We start from the raw sequence: 24,646 nt of genomic DNA on the forward strand, positions 1-24,646 counted from the left end.
CAAATATTTAATGTCTTAATGTCTAATGTCAGAAATATCCCATGATAACTTCCTTTATATCTAAAGATTATACAGATTTAAAGTGGATTCCTACCTTTATCAAATCACACTTGCTATATTTGAGCTAAGTGCAACAAGAATTTAATACATCCTAAAACCATATTTGGTCCTATTGCTTCCAAACTACTGCAGCCCAAATTCCAATAACCAGAACATTTGTTGTGTTCTCTAGGCATATAAAGTGTTTTATTTAGGCTGTTTCTAAGGATTGTGCTTGAAAGGTTTTGTGTGCAGCATTCAAGCTTATCTTAATGAACACAGTCTCGTCTTTGAGAGATCATGTATCGTCAAGGTCTGCAGAGTTTTCATTGTCATTTGCAACAAGAGCTTCTCTGTTCTCATAAGTCCAGAAGCCATTCAGGTCGATTAGGATGGTGGTGACTGTGTCTCCTTGATTACTGTTGATTAAATCCTGAAGAGAGATTTTCAAAGGATCCTTTGGTTTAACCATATCAAAGATTTCATCCTGTGAGAGAGAGAAAAACACAATGAAATCTGTATCTGATCCACTAAATTTCTATTATATCTTGATGTGAAATACAAGGCTGGCACTTGAGCTTATGTAAAATTTTTTGTTCTCGTTTTTTTCCTTTCCAGTTCACACACAGGCAATCTCCTTTTCTCTATGTACAATCACAGAATTTTACTGAAAGATCACTTAGGTATATAATAGCTATCCATCCCCCTTTCCTTCTCCTCCCGCCCTTTTTTAAAAAAGATTTTATTTATTTATTTGACAGAGGGGGCTGTAGAGCACAAGCAGGGGGAGCAGCTGCAGAGGGAGAAGGAGACTCCCTGTGCAGCAGGGAGCCTGACTCAAGACTCCATCTAAGGACCCTGGGATCAAGACCTCAGCTAAAGGCAGATGCCTAACTGATTGAGGCACCCAGGTGCCCCACTCTCCCTCATCTTAAAAGAGAAAGAAACTGAGGCTCAGAGTTTAATCTAATCCAAGCGACATAGCTAATTAGTGGCAAAACTAATGCAGCATTCTTTGAATACATGTTAAGTATCCTAAACTTTTCAATTGTCTTTTAATTGGTGGTGATGTATGGTCTTGGTTTAAGTGCAAACTCAGCTCCAACTAAAAACAAATGCTTCTAAAATCAAGATAATGACAAACTTCATTTCCAAAATAGAGGTCAACCTTTTATACTCTGGATTTAAGATGGGTGGTGGGTGGGGGATATTCATTTTTGAAGAATTAGTCATATTAAAGAATTAGTCATCCAGAATGACAATGAAATTGTGCTAAAATTTACTGGAATAGATGAAAATACTTCTATATTATGAGGTATACTGTATGAATATTTACAAAGAATTAGGTACATGTTTTTTTATCTTTTTGTAGTAAAATTACTCAGAAGATATAGTGGCATTTAAGGAGGTAAACTACATTTTAAAAAGATTAGAACAATTCGGGCTGCCTGGGTGGCTCAATCAGTTGGGCATTGGACTCGATTTCGGCTCAGGTCATGGTCTCAGGGTTGTGAGCTCAAGCTCCACGCTCAGTGCAGAGTCTGCTTGTCCCTCTACCTCCCGCTGCTTACTGTGCATGCCCTCTCTAAATAAACAAACAAATAAAATAATTCTTTAAGGGTGCCTGGGTGGCTCAGTCGGTTAAGTGTCTGCCTTCAGCTCAGTTCATGATCCCAGAGTCCTGGGATCAAGCCGCACGTGGGGCCCCCTACTCCACAAGGAGACTGCTTCTCCCTCTGCCCCGCCTCCCACTCGTTCTCTCAATCTCCCTCTCTCTCTCTAATAAACAAAATCGTAAAAAAAAAAAAAAAAGATTAAAACAATTCAGGTAAATTAAATGTTTATGAGCTCTTAATCTTGTATGTTTATGAAACCTCTTTTTCTATGTTAGTAGCAATTTAAAATTACTAGTTCTTAGGTTGTTTGTTGAATAGCTTCAGATGTGTCTTATTTATATTAAACTAAAATAGCCCTTTATTTTATACTTAATTAAAATCAGATGGGTTATTTTATTATACTACTTAACCTGAACTTGAATCTATATTAGGTACTGTAGGTTTTTTACAGCTGGTGAAAGTCTGACTACGAAAATGAAGCATTAGCCTGTGTTTCAAATAGTGGTTGTTTTCATATTGTAGGATTGATAGTTCCTTAATAATACAAAAGCAAGTAAGACCTTTGAAGGAGTAGATTTAAAAAGTGCCCAAACCTAAATACATTTGACCTTTGAACAACACAGATCAGAAATGCATGGGTCCAGTCAGACGTAGATATTTTGGATAAATACAGTATATTGTAAATGCATTTCCTTTTCTGATGATTCTGTTACATTTTTTCTCTAGCTCCTTTTTTAAGAATTATAGTATATTAAACATATACAAAATATGTGTTAGCTGACTATGTTACTGTTTATGTGAAGCTTCCAGTCAACAGTAAGCTATGAGTAGTTAAGTTTTGGGGGGAGTCAAAAGTTCTACATGGATTTTCAGTTGCATGGGAGAGGGGCATTACTTCTAATTCCTGTGTTGTTCAAGGGTCAACTGTAGTTACCAAGATTAAAAATTCATTTTACACTGGAATAGGCTGCCAAAGGATGCAGGCTATATTTGATTCTCTTTTCTTTTTTAAAATATTTTATTTATTTATTTGACAGACAGAGATCACAGGTAGGTAGAGAGGCTGGCAGAGAGAGAGAGAGAGAGAGAGAGAGAGAGAAGCAGGCTCCCCGCTGAGCAGAGAGCCCGATGTGGGACTCGATCCCAGGACCCCGAGACCATGACCTGAGCCGAAGGCAGCGGCTTAACCCACTGAGCCACCCAGGCGCCCCTGATTCTCTTTTCAATCAAAATGAATGAATGCTTCCAATGAAAATACAGTTTGACAATGCTAACATTATAAACCATGCAAATCATTATTCCAAGTGTAGTCTCAGTTTCTAATGATTTAAATATTGGTTCAGAATAAATAACAGCAAATACTTGGTTCAGTTCAGTACTTCGTATTCGTAAGTTTCTTTCATACAAAATTTCACTTAATATAGATGATTATCTGCAATTATATTATTTTAAAAAAGATTTATCTTAGAGCACGTGTGTGCACGAGCACGGGGAGGGGCAAAGGGAGAGAGGGAGGGGAAACAGACTCCCCACAAAGCCCGATGTGAGCTCCATCCCAGTACCCTGAGACCATGACCTGAGCCAAAACCAAGAGTCAGACTCAACTGACTGAGCCACGCAGGCATCCCAACTGGTATCCCATATATTAAAAGAACACGTAAAGGGCACCTGGCTGGCTCAGTTGGTAGAACATGTGGCTCCTGATCTCAGGGTCATGAGAGTTCAAAAGCCCCCATTGGGTACAGAGCTTACTTAAAGAAAAGAAAAGAGAAGGTAACCTTGACATCTTGAAATGAAACAGGATCTTGTCCATGGATTTTCATAAGTTCCTGTATGGCCTGTATGGGTAAGAGTAAGTCTGTAAATAAAAAATATACCACAGCCCCCTTCCCGTCCCATGGCCCGTTCTAGTCCCACATCTTTTCCTATCAGACCACAAGCTTTATCATTTCAACCACTCTTGCCAATGTTCTCAACTTCCTTGAACTTGCTTCCCATCCAGTCAGCAAAACTTAAACAATGATCAGTGTAACCATCAACCTTTATAGATCTCTATCTTGCTATTGAGAATTCCAGAAAAAATTATACAAGGCCACAGATTATTACTACCATAAAGGAATGGTCTCCAACCTCCCATGGGCCTTTACATGGCCTAGCAATTATTCTGTTATGCCTGATCCTTGCATTTTCCAGGAATGCTGTGCATACCTTCACCATTCTTTAAGACACCCAATCTGCCACCTCTGCCTCCCACCCTGTATTATGCCTTATACTTGACAGAAAAAAAAAAAATGGAGGTAAGCCTCCCTCAAACTCTCTTTTATAACAAAGCCTTTAACAAAAAAACACATAACAAAAAAAAAACTATTAACGAAAGAAACTACTGTGATCCAGGTGGACTAGTAAGTATTTTAGGTGAGGATCATTCACTAGAAAATGTGAAGCTTAAAATTCTTGGTAAAGAATTGAATAAATATGTTGCAGGTGCCTACTCTGTATGTGGTGCCCCCGATACCAGCATGTGCACAGGTTATCACTTTGCAGCAGGTGAGAATCTGAGTATACTCACAGCCACTAGAGCCACAGACCTGGAGACAGGGTCGAGTGCACCATCTAGGCTGACCTTTATCAGTGGGGTATTGATAAAGACTCTATGAACAGCTTAGGACTGCAGGATGCAGCCCCAGTATTTACCTTAACCCATATAACCAAGCCTAAATACTTTGACAAAATAAATGTATAAAATATTTTAAAAACAAAAATTTTACTATTCTAAGAGAAGATACTGTAAAGAACTCTTTATGAAAAAGGGTTGAGGGGCACCTGGGTGGCTCAGGTGATGATCCCAGAGTCCTGGGATCAAGACCCCCATCAGGCTCCCTGCTCTGCGGGAAGCCTGCTTCTCCCTTCCCACCCCACCTGCTTGTGTTCCCTCTCTTGCTCTCCCTCTCTCTGACAAATAAATAAAATCTTAAAAAAAAGAAAAGAAAAGAAAAAGGGTTGAGTGTTTAATTTCTAAAAATACTTAGTTTGTTTTTCTAAAACAATTTTCATTTAATAGGTCTGCCTGAAGTGGGGCATTGATAGTATGAGTTGGTGTTACACTCTCAGATTAGCCATGGATTCAATTTTTAAAAAATGTATCCTAATACTGCAATTGTAGTTTATCCTAATATTGGTAGTCATTACTGCCTAGGAAATCATTACAGAAGTTTTAGGGGATTTAAAATAAAACTATGAATTTTACATACTATGAAACTCAGAACCAAATAGTTATTTTTAAAGTATCCCACATATTTAAATGGAAAAAGGAAAAGCCTCTGGGGAAAAATGTTTTGTGACAAAGATGTGAAGATGTCATTTTTTATTGTTTAAAAAAAGCCGTTTCTTCCTACTGTTCTTAACCGTATTTTAACCAAAAATTAGTCATCTAAAAACTAGCCATAGAAATAAGATAATGGTGAAATACTACTGTACAAAACTGTTCCACCCAAACAGAAAAGTTACTATTCAAATTTAGGAATGATTTGTCTTAAAAGGGCAGACATTCCTATTTTTACACTCTGTGCATCTGAATGCTCATCAAATAAGATACATTCAAATTTTCCTTCTCAGAACTCATCACATTATTCTCTGAGACCACCTAAGGCACAAAATAAGCACTTCAGCAAATCTGTTTTTATGCTGAAATGCAGCATGCAATAACTTTAAAATTATTAAAATAAATAATTATTTTTTACAGCACAGCTCTTAAAAGAATCTACTACTACCAAAGTCTGCAAAACTTCTACCTTTTCTGAACTGTTTAACTGAAGCTTCTGAAGCATTTTACACACTAGTTTTTGATCACCAATGCACAAAATTTCTCATGTATGTCTGCATCTCCAATGGCCAGTATAGCCCCTGACAGATATTTATACACTTTAATGTTCTACAACTAATCAAATCAGCTTTGCTTTAGTCTACTTATTTTTGAAAAAAACAAAACTAAAAGACTTATTTTCTTCTAAAATCTGTTAATAAATTGGGATGTCTGGGTGGCTCGATAGGTTAATTAAGTGTTCAATTCTTGATTTCAGCTCAGGGCTTAGTCAGGGTTGGGAGTTCAAGCCCCATGTTGGGCTCCATGCCGGGCATGGAGCTACTTAAAAAATATTAATAAAATCTGTTAGTATACCCTTTTGTTATACTTAAATATCACAAATTAGATAAAATTGTTACTGCCCAGATAATTTAAATCAATTTAATATTGTATATATAAGTATAATATTATCTTAAGGAACAATGACTCATTTACACAAATGAGACTTACCCTAAAAAAGTAATTAAGTGAAAAGACATTCAGATATCCTTTGTTCTCAATATCAAGTAATTTGAAAATATACTGCAGAGCTGCCGGCTCTTTTCGATTTTCTAATGCAAGAACAAAGTCCAGGTAGGTTTTATAGTCCTATAGAAAAGAAGATGACATTCGTTAGAAGTCTTATTTGGAATTAACTTTTCAATTGAATATCTAATGATTTAAAGCTATTTTACAGTCAAAGATGGCAATTTTTAAAATTTAAATTCAATTAGCCAACATATTTTTTAAAGATTTTCTTTATTTGAGAGAGAGAGAGAGATCATGAGCAGGGGGAGGGGCAGAGGAAGAGGCAGGCTCCCGATGTGAGACTTGATCCCAGGACCCTGGGATCATGACCTGAGCTGAAGGCAGATGCTTAACTGACTCGGCTGCCCAGGTGTTCTTCAATTAACCAATTTATAGTACACCATTAGTTGCATATAACACTCAGTGCTCTTCACATGACACTGCTCATCACCCCATTACCCTATCCCCCCCACCTACCGCCCCTTCCACAACTGTTTCCCAGTCAAGAGTCTCTCAGAAAAATGGCAATTTTTAAAAAAAATATGAAATGAGATATCCATTTGTATACTTAATATTGGTTTCTAGAAATTCTACAAAGCAGTTAATCTGTATAGGACAGTTTGGGGATATAGCTCATTTTCTTATGAAAGAGTTGCTCTCTTTAGAAGTAATTTTATTTTATTATGCCTTTGAAGTAGATAGGACAATGACTAAGCTATTATACAATGCCACTAAATTGTTACCTTTTCAGTGTGGTAAGTTTGTTAAAAAAAAAAAAAAAAAAGAAGAAGAACCAGTTTATCTGGAATGAATAGAACAGTATATTTAAATAGTTATTTTGAAATATTTAAACATTTTAAAATCAGATAAGAATAATAATAAGCCGGGGTGCCTGGGTGGCTCACTGGGTTAAAGCCTCTGCCTTTGGCTCAGGTCATAATCTCGGGGTCCTGGGATGGAGCCCCGTATTGGGCTCTCTGCTCAGCAGGGAGCCTGCTTCCCTCTCTCTCTCTCTCTCTGCCTGCCTGCCTCTCTGCCTACTTGTGATCTCTTTCTGTCAAATAAATAAATAAAATCTTAAAAAAAAAAAAAAATAAGCCATCTTAAAAATACCCAATATTATACAGTGAACTGAAACTGTTCTCATCCAAAAGGCAAAAAACCACAAATGAAAGCCAGAAAGACATGAAGAAAACAGAAAGCTTTCTCTACAAAAAAGGGATACTCATTACGTTTTTTGCACGGTGAAAAGAACACTTTGGATATTACACTTAGAAAAAATTTTATATTCTCGTTTTTTTAGGCTAAGATTAAGAATTCCTTTTTGTGTGAACTGCAGTATAAAGAGCTAAAGAGATGCAGCCTCATCACGGTCTAACTCCATCCATAGTTGTAGCCTCTGACTGTATTCACCAGAAGTCATTAGTCCACTACAAGCTCCTCATTGTCGACTATAGACAGCTGTAGGAGTCACAAAGCAGAGTTCCCCCTTTTTCGCATACTGCTAGCTAAAAATGGTGTTGAGAAAACTGCTATTCAAGCTAAGTGATAAAACCTAAAAACACCAATTCTCCTCTGACAATACGACCATTTCTGATGTGTCACTGGTTTGATAATTTATCACATCCTTAACACATGTTTTTAATAGCAAGGATGGTGATTTTAAAATGCTAGGTAGAAGGGCACCTGGGTAGCTCAGTGGGTTAAAGCCTCTGCCTTTGGCTCAGGTCATTATCCTAGGGTCCTGGGATCAAACCCCACATCGGGCTCTCTGCTCGGCAGGGAGCCTGCTTCCTCCTCTCTGTGCCTGCCTCTCTGCCTACTTGTGATCTCTGTCTGTCAAATAAATAAAAATAAAATCTTTAAAAAAAAAAAAAAGATTTTATTTATTTATTTGACAGAGATCACAAGTAGGCAGAGAGGCAGGCAGAGAGAGAGAGGAGGAAGCAGGCTCCCTGCCGAGCAGAGAGCCCGATGTGGGGTTTGATCCCAGGACCCTAGGATAATGACCTGAGCCAAAGGCAGAGGCTTAACCCTCTGAGCCACCCAGGCACCCAAATAAATAAAATCTTAAAAAAAGAAATAAAATGCTAGGTAGAATTTCCTTAAGTATTGTGCATTGTTGTGGTAAGAGGACAGGGCATGTTAATCAGTAGCTACTAATACATACAATTACAGAAAGTAATACAACCTGATTCTTAGATTTAAATCACGGCATCTGTGGTACACTATCTGATCTGGAAATTTAATGAACTATCTACATCTACATGAAAAGAGTCAACAAGATTTGCCGATTTTTCAGATTTTTTTTTCCTCCCCTAATCCATACTCCTTAGGGGAGGTGGGCAGGGGAGATGGGCTAAAAGAGTGATGGATATTAAGGAGGGCACTTGTTGGGATGAGAACTGGGTGTTGTAGTAAGTGATGAATCACTAAATTCTTAATATTACACTACATGTTAACTAACTGGAATTTAAATAGAACTTGAAACATTAAAAAGAGAGATACACTGATAATGAAATGAAAAAATTATTAAAATTTTATATTTGTCCTGAGTCCATAATGTGTTTAAGGAAATTTACCTTAAGATGAAAGGCTCCAAAATTCACAATTTGATTAGTTCAGACTTTTAAAGATACTGATATAAAAATAATGCTGTATCACATCAAGGGAAGGGTTTGTGAACACTGGGAGCCTAAATTTTTAAAACTTATCAGATTTAAACTACTACCATTTCTCCATCATAAGTGAGACACTCCTGGAAAACACGATCTAAGAAGACGTTGGTCATGGTTGCTGTTCCATAGCGGGAGAGTTCTTCTTTACTGAGCATACCATTGTGATCCTTATCAAGATTCAAATACTGGCCTTAGGAAGAAAAATGATAAAAAGACATTTATGACCAAAATAAAAATCTAAATGAGGACAAAAGAATAAACACCAGAAGTTCTTTTTATTGGTTAATACTTTGATCTTCAAACTATATTAGGGTAGTACCCTGTACTCTCTATCACCACAGTCCCTAAGCTCTGCATATAGCCATGGCCTTTGGGCTATTGCCATCATTATCTGTTTTCAGTTTGCAACCTTTTAGAACTTTCCTAGGTTTCAAAATTAGAGACAGGGGTGAATAAAAAACACTGACATGCTGGCTCTTGAAAGCAGAGATCAAGGATACCAAAAGGAATCCAAAGACCACCCAAGAGAATAATGGAGCATACTAATGAAATTAAAGGAAAAAGCAAACAATCCCTAGAACACTTGCCACTGTGGACGCTGACAGCAGTGGCATTTTATCACAATGCAAGATAATGACTGATGTTCATAATGATGCTCCTGAGTCAACAAGAAAGGATCAAATTACATTCTGTATGTTCTATTAAAGAGCAAGAAAATGACGAGTAAATTTTAGTGACCTAGAATGCTAGCTCTTAAGGTAATTAGAATACTTTCATCCTAAGATAATTAAGCCTATGTATAAAACTGCCCTTTGAATGCAAATTAACTGAGGAATGGATCAATCAAATTTTAGCATTATGACAAGAACCATACCATATACCCTTAGGGCAGAAGGTGCAGAAAACCAATTAGTTTCTTGACTCTCCTTGGACAGTTCCTCATCCCTTAACTAAATAAACACAGAGACATAATTAGAAGATAGTAACTGTCAAGTGATATAATTAGGTATTTAAAAAACATATTTACCTCCAATAAATCATCTAGGAAGCTGCATGCTAAAATATCTTGAATTTTAATCTTCCCTTTAAAGAACAAACACAGTTTCATTTTTTAAAAAAGAGGAACTCAATATAAAGGCATTATTTTAGAAGAGTAATCACACAATTGATATTTTAAAGCTTCATATCTTTCATCAAGAACAGCTCTCCAGTAAATTACATATCAGGGATAGCAAATCATTTCAGAATAACTGGTTTCTTAGAACCAGAAGGAGTCAATGTTTATCCAGTTCATACATCACTTTGGAGATGAAGAAACTAAGAAGTAACGTGACATGCCAACCGTCACAAAGTTGGTTCTAGATGGTGCAAATAAATCATAAAAGATCTTTATATATTAAAGGCAATGACATAGTAGAAAAATGAATGACATTTTCAAGACTTTAGTTATTGAGATTTAGAATAATATCCTTATAACATCTAAGATTTTCTTTTACCTGTTCTTAGAGGGTCTAAAAAGAAGAAGAATTTCCTAACTGCTGTACAGACATAGAAGGAGTAAAAAGATTTTTCCAGCCCATCTAATTGTGGCAAAGTAGGGATAAGTTCCAATATATAGTTTTCTAAATCCTGAAAGAAAACAAATCAAAACGTTAAAGAGTTAACTGTCCGATCTTGTTTGTTTGTTAGATGCTGGAATGCTGAATTTCAGTCCTAAAAATTATTCAGCATTAATAGTATATTAGTGATAAAATAAAATCATAACTATGTTAGTGGTAAAACCTATATTGTTTTGCTTTTTGTTTCAATTTTAACATTTCTGAATAAGCAATATATTTGGTATAATTCCAAAATCAAAAAGAACAAAAAGGGGGTGCCTGGGTGGCTCTGGTCCTGATCTCAGGGTTCTGGGACAGAGCTCTGCATTGGCCCTCCTGCTCAGCGGGGTGCTTGCTTCTTCCTCTGTCCCTCCCCCTACTTGTGCTTTCTCATACTTGGTCTCTCTCTCAAATAAATAAAATCTTGTATTTATTTTTAAAATTTTTAAAAAGATTTTATTTATTTGAGAGAGACCTAGATAGCAAGAGAGAGCACAAGCAGGGAGGAGAAAACTTCCCACCTCCCCCCTATATTTTATACTCCCACCAGCAATGTGAAGGCTAAACCAACAGTTCCCAAACTGTGCCCCAGGAATGCTTCAGTAAACTCACAGGGGTGCAGCAGGATATTAAAAAAATTTCAGGGAAACTCTTTTTGCAAAGAGTGCAAAACAGATGTGGCTATGAGCTAGAGCTATGACCTCAAGATAGATATTATCACATTATCAATTAGCAAATTATCAATTATCAATTAGTACATTATCAACACTGATGGGGATACATGCTTTTTTGGTGACATAAATCTTTGCGAAGCTAGGTTCTTGATGGTTTGTCACAAAGCAAGTACAACAAAGAAGTTAGTGTGGAACGGGAAGTGAAGGACAACTGTCCAATCTTAACTGCCAGGATTGACTGGCCATACAGTGTGCCCCATGGGCACAATTTCCATTAGTATTTGTAATTTAAGAATGAAGCAAAAATATTACTTTCAACTTAGGTGTATTTTTTTTTCAAATGGCTAATATAATAAGTTTAATAAATGTTTTCATAAATTGTTCAGAACTAATAAATGAAACTGTTAGGATTTCTTTTGACCTAAAAGCACTATGCAGAAATTACTGAGATACTAAAGGCACTGCAAATTGAGAGTTTGGGAAATCATGCCCTATTATATATTACCTTCTTAAAAGCATTATCAAACTTTCTGTTCTTTGTAAGCCTGAAAAATTCCTGGTGCTAACATTTGTAACACTCATGAATAATGAAAAGTTTTCCTCTTTCTTCAATGATTTTTTTTTAATTTTTATAAACATATATTTTTATCCCCAGGGGTACAGGTCTGTGAATCGCCAGGTTTACACACTTCACAGCACTCACCAAAGCACATACCCTCCCCAATGTCCATAACCCCACCCCCCTTCTCCCAACCCCCCTCCTCCCAGCAACCCTCAGTTTGTTTTGTGAGATTAAGAGTCACTTATGGTTTGTCTCCCTCCCAATCCCATCTTGTTTCATTGATTCTTCTCCTACCCACTTAAGCCCCCATGTTGCATCACCACTTCCTCATATCAGGGAGATCATATGATAGTTGTCTTTCTCTGCTTGACTTATTTCGCTAAGCATGATACGCTCTAGTTCCATCCATGTTGTCGCAAATGGCAAGATTTCATTTCTTTTGATGGCTGCTTAGTATTCCATTGTGTATATATACCACATCTTCTTGATCCATTCATCTGTTGATGGACATTTAGGTTCTTTCCATAGTTTGGCTATTGTGGACATTGCTGCTATAAACATTTGGGTGCACGTGCCCCTTTGGATCACTACGTTTGTATCTTTAGGGTAAATACCCAGTAGTGCAATTGCTGGGTCATAGGGCAGTTCTATTTTCAACAATTTGAGGAACCTCCATGCTGTTTTCCAGAGTGGCTGCACCAGCTTGCATTCCCACCAACAGTGGAGGAGGGTTCCCCTTTCTCCGCATCCTTGCCAGCATCTGTCATTTCCTGACTTGTTGATTTTAGCCATTCTGACTGGTGTGAGGTGATATCTCATGTGGTTTTGATTTGTATTTCCCTGATGCCAAGTGATATGGAGCACTTTTTCATGTGTCTGTTGGCCATCTGGATGTCTTCTTTGCAGAAATGTCTGTTCATGTCCTCTGCCCATTTCTTGATTGGATTATTTGTTCTTTGGGTGTTGAGTTTGCTAAGTTCTTTATAGATTTTGGACACTAGTCCTTTATCTGATATGTCGTTTGCAAATATCTTCTCCCATTCTGTCAGTTGTCTTTTGATTTTGTTAACTGTTTCCTTTGCTGTGCAAAAGCTTTTGATCTTGATGAAATCCCAATAGTTCATTTTTGCCCTTGCTTCCCTTGCCTTTGGCGATGTTCCTAGGAAGATGTTGCTGCGGCTGAGGTCGAAGAGGTTGCTGCCTGTGTTCTCCTCAAGGATTTTGATGGATTCCTTTCGCACATTGAGGTCCTTCATCCATTTTGAGTCTATTTTTGTGTGTGGTGTAAGGAAATGGTCCAATTTCATTTTTCTGCATGTGGCTGTCCAATTTTCCCAACACCATTTGTTGAAGAGGCTGTCTTTTTTCCATTGGACATTCTTTCCTGCTTTGTCGAAGATTAGTTGACCATAGAGTTGAGGGTCTATTTCTGGGCTCTCTATTCTGTTCCATTGATCTATGTGTCTGTTTTTGTGCCAGTACCATGCTGTCTTGATGATGACAGCTTTGTAATAGAGCTTGAAGTCCGGAATTGTGATGCCACCAACTTTGGCTTTCTTTTCAATATCCCTTTGGCTATTCGAGGTCTTTTCTGGTTCCATATAAATTTTAGGATGATTTATTCCATTTCTTTGAAAAAGATGGATGGTACTTTGATAGGAATTGCATTAAATGTGTAGATTGCTTTAGGTAGCATAGACATTTTCACAATATTTATTCTTCCAATCCAGGAGCATGGAACATTTTTCCATTTCTTTGTGTCTTCCTCAATTTCTTTCATGAGTACTTTATAGTTTTCTGAGTATAGATTCTTCAATGATTTTTAATCCTGTTAAAACATTACATTCTTGGGACGCCTGGGTGGCTCAGTGGGTTGGGCCTCTTCCTTCATCTTAGGTCATGATCCTAGGGTCCTGGGATCAAGCCCCAAGTCAGGCTCTCTGCTCAGTGGGAAGCCTGCTTCCCCCTCTCTCTCTGCCTGCCTCTCTGCCTACTTGTGATCTCTCTATCAAATAAATAAATAAAATCTTTAAAAAACAAAAACAAAAAACTCCACTACATTCTTTTAATTTTCTCTTTGAAAAGCTATTTTCAAAAGTTGGAGAAAAAGAATCTAGAAAAGATTTTTGTGGTCAATATATACTTTGGGGGGGGTGGATGAATATGAAAATATTCATTTAAAATGATTTTTAGTTAACACATTATTTGTGAAAACAAACAAAATCAGAGAAAGAAAAATAAAATCACCTTTGATCCCAACACTCAGTGATAACTACTGTTAACATTCTGTGCCTATAGAAGTTATTAAAGTAGGTTAATACTTACAGATTCCCGAAGGTATCCTTGTCCAGCAACATCATATAAACTGAGTCCTATTCTTGTCTGATGAAGCCAAACTAACAATAAAGATATAATGTAATTTTAAGAGCTGTCTTTTAGTATATATATGGATAAAAGGAAATAAACAGCTAGATTAGAGGGACAAACTAATAACTTTACATACTTCTTCACACACACATATATATTGCTTATCCAGTAACCCTAAAATTGTATCAAAATATACCATAGGATTAATGGCAGGTATCAACAATTCTACCCTGCCTAAAGTGACAATAAAGTTGATGCCCTTCAAAATATTCTTTTTTTTTTTTTTAAGTAATTTCTACACTCTACATGGGGCTCAAACTCACAGCCCTGAGATCAAGAGTTGCATGCTCCACTGACTGAGCCAGCCAGATGCCTTACCTCGTGATTTTCACAGTAACATTCTTTTCTCTAGCTTACTTTATTGTAAGAATACAGTATATAATACATGTAAGATATAAAACATGTTAATCAACTGTTTATGTTATTGGTAAGGTTTCCAGCCCAAAACAGGCTCTTAACAGTTAAGTTTTTGGGGAGCCAGAACTTATACTCAGATTTTTGACTACACGAGAAGATGGTGCCCCAAACCCTGTGTTCTTCTTGGTAAAACAGAATTACCAGTGAATTAAAATCATTTAAACCACTACATTAAAACTCTTGGTTCAGCTTTTTTTAATTTAATTTAATTTTTAAAAAAGATTTTATTTATTTATTTGGCAGAAATCACAAGTAGGCAGAGAGGCAGGCAGAGAGAGAGGGGGAAGCAGACTCCCTGCCAAGCAGAAAGCCCGATGTGGGGCTTGATCCCAGGACCCCAAGATCACGACCTAAGCCAAAGGCAGAGGCTTAACCCACTGAGCCACCCAGGTGCCCCTCTTGGTTCAGCTTTTAATATATAACTCTTAGCTAGTATCTTTAGGATACATGTTGTTTTGTGTTATTTATAATAATGAACCCAAATTTATGGTAGAAAATCTTGGCTCTAATAAGTTCCTCCAGGAGAGAATTAGAAAAATAAAAAATAAATCTGCATCAAAAGGTAAGAAATTCTGCTCTTCAGGGGTGTGTGGGTGGCTCAGTTAAGCATCTCAATCTTGATTCTGGCTCCGGTCAGGGTCTCAGGGTCCTGATATTCAACTGTGTGTTGGGCTCCCTGCTGGGCATGGAGTCTGCTTGGGATTCTCTGTCTCCCTCTGTCCCAACACCTACCCTCCAACCCTGACTCATGCGTGTTCTGTTCTCTCTTTTACAAAAGAAAAAAAAAAGGAAGAAAGAAATTCTGCTATTTATTCAAATTTACTAAGAGAGTTGTTTCACAGAGAAGAAATATTGTAAAAGCATGTACGAAAACCTCCTTGATTCCCAGATAAGAGTTTAAACACAGTGAAAATGAAATCACCTTTTCTCATGACATAATTGAAGAACTGCATGATAGAAATTCTTCCGTAAGAGTCTGTATGAAGGAGTTTAGCGAAGACTTTTGCTGTGAAAAACTGCCTAAGGAAAGGAAATAAAGATTAAAATTATCTCCCAACAGAGCAAACATACTGAATTAGCAAACTGCATGAATTCAAACAATTAAAAACCAAAATGAAAAAAATCAAAGTGAGAACCACAGTTCAAAACTTAAAATACTGTCAGACATCTTTTAATTTTATTGTTTTAAGAATGAAAGGCTAAAACAACCCAAAAAAGAATGAAAACCTATACTCTTGCATATAAATGTACTATATATATATATATATATATGTATATATATATACATACATACAGTGTATAGTATATAAATATACTATATTATAAACTATTATTTTTTAAAATTATTTTTATTAACATATAATGTATTATTTGCCCCAGGGGTTCAGGTTTGTGAATCATCAGGCTTACACATTTCACAGCACTCATCACAGGACATACCCTCCTCGATGTCCATAAACCAGCTACCCTCTCCCTACCCCTAGTCCCCAGCAACCCTCAGTTTGTTTTTTGAGATTGAGTCTCTTATGGTTTGCTCCCTCCGGATCCCATCTCGTTTCATTTTTTCCTTCTAAACCATCTGTTTCTTTTAATAACTTCATGCCAATGGAATTTGCTTGACTAAATAATTTTAAAATTTCATTAATAACTGAAAGGACTCAAACTGTCACACAATTGACTTATATTTTCATTGACATTTATTTCTGGCATTTAAAATGCTTAACATAACATACTCCTTTGTTAGTTATACTTAATGAAACTTACTTGCACTTTGGTCCAGCTTTGTCACCAACCTTTAGAAAATTTTCATAATTAATCATTGCTTCCTCTCCAATCATAGGCGGTGTCTGGTGCTTATCCAGCAAAAACCATAAGTTCTTAGGAGAATTCCAGAAATGAAGATGTTATATTTAATAAAACAAAATTTAACATCAGTTAAATGTGTTATTTCCATTAAAATGAGTAAGATGAATCTCATTCCCTATTATCCTTTTGATTACTAATAACATAATACAAATAGCTGGCATTTACAGAATGCCCAAGTTTAAAGTTTTCATATATGGAACCTCTTTTTTTTTAATTTAAGCTTTTTAAAATTATTGTGTTCAATTAGCCAACATATGGTACATCATTAGTTTCTGATGTTGTGTTTAATGATTCATTAGTTGCACGTAACACCCAGAGCTCATCACAACATGTGCCCTCCTTAATGCCCATCACCCAGTTATCCCATTCCCCAATGCTACAGTACCTCTTTAATCCATATAACTATGTGATGCAGAGAGATACTATTATCCCTACGTCACAGATGACAACTGAAGCACAGAAATGTTAAGTCCATTGCCCAAGGTCACAGAGCATGGCTAGGATGTGAACCCCCAAAGTCTGACCCTATAGTAGTGTTTCTCAACATTGGCCTCACATTAGAATCATGTAGGAATTTAAAAACAAAACAAAACAAAACAAAACAAAACATAACATCTTGGGGAGCTGGTGCCCAGGCAAGCTCTGTAGTTGATTTTGGTAGGACTCACTGCTCCAGGGCCTGTGTGTTCACCCACTCGGCAGCTATGGCTCCATTAAGATATCCTGAGGTCCTGTTTGACTTTAGTACAAATAAAAAAATGGCTAAGGTCCAAAGCAACCTTTAATCCTTTTCTTACCTGTAATTCTTCATTATCTAACAGTTCTCTGCTTTTCCTCTGCAGAAAGACAGCTCTGGATTCCTCTCTTAATTTTTGTAGTAAGACTTCATCTTCAGCTGGCAGCTAAAAATACACTAGAGTTAATTTCTACACTTCAATTCTAGACTATTACTGGATTATGTAAAATATACTGGGCCTCATAAAGTAACTACATATTGCATTGCCTTAAATTATGTTTTGTATCTCAATTTTGCTTAACTTCAAGTTATCATTCATTCAGAAAGTTCATTTAACAAAAAGAGATCCAGAGAGAATTCAATGATCAGTAAGGCCAGATCCCTGCCTAGAAAGAGCTAACGGTCTAGCCCAAATTTGATTTTATTTTCTTAGAGCACTCTTTCCACTCTAACTTTAGACTGACAAAAGAATTAAATTAGAACTAACTAAAGATACACGGTCTTAGCAAAGTATGCCTTTTGAGCTTGAATGATCGTACTTCTTGGAGATGGTCAAGCCGGGTCTGTTATATTCACCTCCTAGGCAGACAGTCAGCTCGCTGGGGTGATTTCCATAAACAGGGCTTTAAAATGACTAATTCCAGCTCAGCGTCAAACAATTTGCTTCGAGGATTTTTTGTTGTCTGTAACTCAGCCCCATTAAACCTAGCTAAGCAACCATAGTCAAATTTGTTCTTTCATTTCCAAGAACTAAGATGCCATCCCTCCCATCCAAAGGAATGGAAAAGGAAGAAGCATTAGAGGGTAAGGCTGGGGCTGAGACTGTGATCGTGCTCCAGTGGCTAGTCAACCAGCTAATCAGCCAAGGAGAGAAGTGGTGACTAAAGACTGCAGGTGGTTTCTCCAAAGCAGTGGGAAGACAGAGAGAGAAGAAGAAACAGAAGAACATTCCACAAATCCACATCTGCAGACTGGAGACCATGTGGGATCTGCAAGAGGTCACAGAGAAAAGGAAGAGACAGAAATGGGGTAAAAGGAATTCCTCAGGAACCACAGGGGAGATAAAAAGTTGGTACTGGTACTTCCAGTACAGGAAAGTTGAGTCCTTGGTTCAGAAATGGGGTCATCTCAACATGTAAGGGCTGTTTCTGGGTAAGATACTATTTCATAATCCGGATTAAATGAGATCATGAATATAAAGTGCTCTGAAGTACATTGGCACTCAATAAACATCAATTCCCTTCCTGCTCCCCTAGACTATAAAAGATTTTCAATTGTCTAGTGGACTCTGTTTAAGAAAGTGTGAAATGCATAAAGTGGGAGAAGTACATATGATCCCACTGTTATTAAACACATGTGTACACAGAATTATGGAGAAGGATTCATGTAGAAATATTTATTTCCATCTCTGTGCAATGTTATGGGAAAATATCAGCTATTTTTTCCCTTTTCCATGACAAATGTGGATTAGTCATATAATTTTTTTTAAGATTTTATTTTTAAATAATCTCTATACCCAACATAGGGTTTGGACTCATATCCCATGATCAAGAATAGATCAAGAATCATATGCTCTACTGACTCTAGGGAAGCTAGGCACCTGTAGTCATATAACTCTCAAAAGACCAGAAAATAGTATTACAGAAAGGTTTCCAATAAAAATGGTTCACTTTGAAAAGCCTTGTACTTGAAGAAATGTTACAACTATCTAGATAATTCACTTATACTAATACATTGCTCCTAAATATAAGCAAAACAACATTTATTGTCTTTGTAAATAATGTTATAATTGAGTTTAGAAGGTAGAAAATTAAGAGACATGCAGCTAAAATTTTATAGTTAACTTTTCTATAGTGGTCACATCTTGCATAATACTAAATATATCTTATTCTTTAAGTGGCCTTCAATTTCAGCTGTAAGTAGCCTTCTTAAGGTCTTCCTGTCTTCTGTACTCTCTTTCAAGGAGTTCTTTATGGTTTTGGCACAAGCAAACGTTAAGTACAACTCTTCAAGTTTTCCATTTTAATCTATTTTTCAGTTTAACCTTGAGCAAAATGTATTACACCTTAAGAACATGGGTAAAAGACAAAGTTAAAAATGGTAATCAGCCAAGTAAACCTAGACACATGATCCAACAGAATACCTACTGCTAATATCTGTAAGAAAAAATAGGAAGGAAAAGCCTGTAAATCAGCAAAAGGGGGCCAAGTAACAACTTTGTGTTCTTATACCAATTTATATCAAAACTTGAGATTTAAAAGAAAAAACAACTTGAGATTTTATCAATTTCAAAACAACAATAAGATCAAATACAATGAAAGAATATATAAAATTTAAAATATAACCTCTATTTATTTATATAAAAGATTCTGATCCCATTTTAAGAGTTAACATTTCATTTATAAACTCCGTGAGACATTTACTTAGATACCACTTACCCTGTAATAAAACCGGGGAATGGTCTTATAGAACTCATTTGTGCTTTTTCTATCCCCTTTCCATTCTGAGTAGTATTTGGTAAACAAATCCATTTCTTCATCTTTTAATTCTTGTTCACTTTTTTTTTCTGGTAACAAAACAGATTGAAGGGGGAAGAACACTTTCAAAATCAGTATTTTTACCTACTTTTTTTTTAGAGAGAGAGAAGAGGGGGAGAGAATAAAGAGAGGGGGAGAGAGAGAAAGAGAGAGATAATCTTAAGCAGGCTCCACACCCAGTGCGGAACACAACACGGGGCTCAATCTCACAACCCTGAGATCATGACCTCAACCAAAATCAGGAGATAGGTGCTCAAACCAACTGTGCTACCCAGGCACCCCTTAAAATCAGTATTTGTTTTTACTATGGTGTAATTACAGTGCAAAAAAGACATCCAAAATTGTGCTTATACACTGAACATGTACATTCATTTTCTTGAAGCACCAAGAATTGGAAGAGCCTCCCCTGCATCTTCAACCACATCTTAGTTGCTCCCTCTACTTCTTTTTGTCACGATACTTGTGTCTTCCTCAAGTCCCTTTCTTCCAGACTTCTGATATGTTCATGATTCATTCCAACAAAAGTACTTCTTGAGCACCTACTGTGTCAGAATAGTACTAGACACTAGGGTTAGCATGGTGAAAAAACAGATGCAGCCCTTGACCTCATGAAGTTTCGTCCTTGTAATCACTGTTCCTCTACGTAATGGAAACCTCTTCCATCTCAGGCTGCTCTAGCCCCAGCTGGCCTGCTACTGCCTACAGCTGTCTCCTTCAGTCCGTCCCCTGCACTGTGTATTGACCACAGCAACTGGCGCACACTGTTTTTCAGCTCAAGGTCCTGCAATCATCAAGGAAGCATAAATGTTTATGACTAACCGTGATCCCTCAGCTCTTAAGAGGGGTCACCTCTGTCACTTGGTTCCATGGCAAGACCACAGATCTTATCTGCTCCTAAATATACTAAACTTAAATACACTCTCAGATAATTTTTCTCTCCTGGTTATTCAAAACCCGTCATGATACCTACACGTCAGCCTCACTGAAATCTTCAGATCTGTGATATTTTCTCAATAGTCTATTTTCCTTCTTCTAGTCTCACTTCTTTCCAACGTGCCAGAGCCGTTCCCCTGCATTTCTGCCACATGTGCCAAGTTAATTTTTAACCTTAACTATTTATTCTTATTTTCTGGCCATTTCTTTTTTGTTAATCTTTTTTCCTCATTTCAACTTAGTAGTTTGGCTTCTGAGTCCCAAATGTATGTCACTAACCCAAACATTGTTCTTGAACTTTAAATTCATACATTCAAAATAAAATATTTTCATCCTCACCTCCAACATATCTAAAATAATTTTCCCATCCCTCACCTTACTATTCTTCTTCTAATTCCACATTTCCATCCCAGTTAGTGGTATTCATCTAGTCACACCAGCCCAAACCACTGGAGTCATTTTCATGATTTCACTTATTCTTTTTCATTCAACTATTCTAGGGACAAGCAAGTATGAGTGGACATGTACACATGTGTTCACACCTACATATGGCTTTCGACACAGTGTCAGGGAAAGCCTCACTGAAATGAAACTGAGCAAAAAATTTGAAGAAGGCAAGGAAGCAGTCTATGCACATAAACAGGGGGAAGTGCATACCAGGCAAGGACACAGCCAGTGCCAAGGCCGGAAGACAGGAATTTGCCTGGTGTATCCAGGAAAGAAGGAGACAGCCAGTGTGGCTGCAGCAGAGTGAGCCAGAGGAAAGAGTAGATGAGGGAAGACAGGTAATGAGAGTCAAGGTCATGGGTCATTAGAAAGACCCCGGCTTTTATTCTAGTGAGGGAGAGAGCCAACAGCAGCAATTGGGAGGCTAATGTCCAGGTGACAGATGGTGATGGCTGTGGATTGTGATGCTGCAATAGAGGTAGTTAGGAGTAAATATTCTGGATATATTTCTTAGTCTCAGGATTTGCAGACAACTGCATGTGGGTATCAGACAAAAACAACAGTTGAAGAGATCTCCAAAGGTTTTGACCTGAGCAGATGGGGAAAGTAACAGGTAGGCAAGTTAGAAAGGAGACCAGGAGTTCAGTTTTGGACAAGTTTAGGATTAAGATACGTATTAGAGTCACCTGACATGGCCACTTAGCAAATGGCCATGTCAAGTAGGCAATGAAATATATGAATCTGGCATTTGGAAAGTGGAGATATAAATTTAGGTGACAACAGCAAATATACATTATTTAAAGCCATAAGAATGGCTAATTTCACCATGAAGGTGAGTATAGATGGAGAACAGAAGCTGACCAAGGACTTCCTTAGCTCTTGGGCACTCCAATGCTGAGTTGCTGGGGAGAAGAAAACAAAGACTGAGAAGGCATGACTGGTGGGGTGGGAAGAAAACTGAGGGAGTTATGACTCCCAGAAACCAAGAGAGGAAAGTATGTTTAGGGGGAGAGCCAGCTACCATATCCTGGCAGGGAATGCCAGCAGGCCAGGTAAAGTGAGGACTAAAAACTGACCACTGGAATAGCAATGGAGATCACTGATGATCTTGACAAGCAGTAATTACAGCACAGATTTAATCAACCCTTCTTCTAACAAGCATTGCTGTAAGGGGAGCAGGGAAGTGAGGCATAGGTAGAGGTAGAAGTTAAGACAACAAGTTTCTTTAGGGTGAGAGAAATACCACCATGTTCATACAGTGATAGGAATGACTGAGAAAGAAAAACTGATGCAGGGGAGAGGGGACAACTGCAGAAATACAACTCTGAGTACCAAAAATGGGATCTGGCACACCGATGAAGAAAACAGCCTTAAATACAAGTTGTACAACCAAAATGATTTGCTTATTATTTATCATCTCTCCCACCACTAAAGCCTAAGTACCACAAGGACAAAGACTTTTGTCTGTTTTGTTTACTGCTATAGCCTAGAATAGTACTTGGTACATAATGAGGATGCAATGAAGTGGGTATTTACCCCAAAGATACAAGTGTAGTGATCTTAAGGGACACAGGCATCCCAGTGTTTATAGCAGCAATGTCCACAATAACTAAACTACAGAAAGAGCTCAGATGTCCACTGACAGATGAATGGATAAAGAAGATATGGTATATATAACATGGATTATTACACATCCATCAAAAATGCAATCTTGTCATTTGCAATGATGTGGATGGAATTAGAGGGTATTATGGTTGACCGAAATAAGTCATCAGAGAAAGACAATTATATTTCACTCATATGCAGAATTTAAGAAACAAAACAGAGGATCATAGGGGAAGAGAGGAAAAAGGAAACAAGATGAAATCAGAGAGGGAAAAAAAACGTAAGAGACTTTTAATCATAGGAAACAAACAGGGTTGCTAAAGGGAAGGGAGGATGGAGGGATGGGGTAACTGGATGATATACACTAAGGAGGGCATGGGATGTAATGAACACTGAGTATTATATAAGACTGATGAATCACAAACCTGTGCCTCTGAAATCAGTAATACATTATCTGTTAAATAATTGAATTTAAACAAATTTTTTTTAAAAAAATAAAGCAAATTTACTTCAACAAAAATAACTTTTATTGACAGCCAAAAAAAAAAGAGAGAGAGAGGAGAAAGTACAAGTGACTTTTTTTTTTTGTAAGATTTTATTTATTTGACAGAGATCACAAGTAGGCAGAGAGGCAGGGGGTGAGAAGGGGAGGGAAAAGCTGGCTCCCTGCTGAGCAGCGAGCCTGATGAGGGGCTTGATCCCAGGACCCTGGGATCATGATCTGAGTCAAAGGCAGAGGCTTTAACCCACGGAGCCACCCAGGCGCCCCTGAAATGATATTTCTTACATGGAGTTTATTACAGCATGTTTGTCAAAGCTGATGGAAATGATCCAGTGGAGAAGAAAAACTTGATGATATATGAGAGAGAAGATAAGAACAGAGTGAAGTCAGAGAATAAAAGAAAGGGAACACGATCTGCTGTTGGAGTGGAGGAATTATCTCAAATACGAGTATGGACAGTTCATTCTGAACAGTAAAGGCAAAGTATCTAGGGTGGGGAAAAAGGATCTAGGGTGGGGAAAGGCCTGATAGAAATGGTAAGTGGGAAAAAGTGAGGTGTTTTTCTTTGCACTGACTTTCTCAAATATATACACAAGCTCATCAACTAAAGATACTAGAGGTCTGGAAGATGAAAACTGCCTTAGAGTGTAGGAGAATGAATACGGAGGGAAAGGCGGGATACGTGCAAATGAATAACCGAGACACTTGCTTTAGGGTAGTGGACATGAATTCAAAGTGAGACAATTTACCACGGTTCCGTTTTTCTCCAGCCACTTTCGGCTGCCCCGAGGAATAAGAGCTTCAGCCAGGCTGGTTAACAAGCAAATGTGAAGGAGGGGAGAAAAGAATAAAGAAAAATTGATTATAAAATTTAAAATGCGTAAGAAGGGAAGTGAAAAGTGTTAGTAAAACGGCATTAAGATCAATCAGTGGGTTATAGGTTGTATGTAGTAGAATCGAAAAACGGTTGGAACCGGGGTCCTCAATTATACTCAAAAGCCTTAGTCAAGGCCAAGTAACTGAGTGCTAAGATAGTTCTTCATTCCCGCAAACCTTTTCCCGGGAAGTGTGGGTCAAACCTCTCAGTACCCCTAAATCACGTCCCATCTGCCTTTGTCAAGAGAGCTTTTATAGAAGCGTAAAGTGCGGCTCCCAGAGGCTGCTCCTCCCCGACCTCCCCCCTACCTGCTGGAGTTTAGGGCCGACCTAACTCTGGAAGCAGCCCCTCCCAAACTCACTGTAGGTACCTGTGCTGGGCGACGCTAACCGCCGGCGAAGAATTTCTTTCCAGTCCATCGCGGACTCCCGCGCAGCAGCTCCTGCATTTGCCGTTCACTAACCGCTCCACCCGCTACTAGCTCAGACTGCAATCACCGCCCAACCCCGTAAAGGTCAGAATCGCTCGAGCGCCATCTTGGACATGGGCGGAAGTGGGCTAACCAGGCAGAAACCCATTATAGCTACTGCGTAGAATACGGCGATCACGTTAACAGCGGGGAACGCCGACCTGAAACAGACCGAAAAGTGATCTGTTAGGCAGAGCCCAACTTCCCGAAGTCCAATTTTAAAGGTGCAGGATAAAGAAGCCCACGTATTTATTTCTTTAACTTGGGACTTTGGCGCCTGTGTACCACGTGATT

The 24,646-nt window shown here is 37.8% G+C and overlaps 1 protein-coding gene across 1 annotated transcript; it reads right to left on the bottom strand.

Annotated features, from left to right (window-relative positions):
* Window positions 1-215: 215 nt before the first annotated feature.
* On the bottom strand, window positions 216-24,456 carry PPP2R3C (protein phosphatase 2 regulatory subunit B''gamma). The gene is made up of 13 exons (XM_059181906.1): window positions 24,254-24,456; window positions 19,421-19,548; window positions 17,044-17,148; window positions 16,145-16,257; window positions 15,303-15,400; window positions 13,862-13,932; window positions 10,199-10,331; window positions 9,730-9,785; window positions 9,577-9,652; window positions 8,756-8,892; window positions 5,968-6,105; window positions 3,434-3,493; window positions 216-526 (listed from the first exon to the last, which is right to left on the bottom strand). The coding sequence occupies exons 1-13, from the start codon at window positions 24,300-24,302 to the stop codon at window positions 338-340; spliced, it is 1,353 nt and encodes a 450-aa protein (XP_059037889.1). The 5' UTR covers window positions 24,303-24,456; the 3' UTR covers window positions 216-337.
* Window positions 24,457-24,646: the final 190 nt, after the last annotated feature.

The sequence above is a fragment of the Mustela lutreola genome, chromosome 7 (assembly GCF_030435805.1).
Source record: "Mustela lutreola isolate mMusLut2 chromosome 7, mMusLut2.pri, whole genome shotgun sequence".
In the NCBI taxonomy this organism is placed as follows: Eukaryota; Metazoa; Chordata; class Mammalia; order Carnivora; family Mustelidae; genus Mustela; species Mustela lutreola.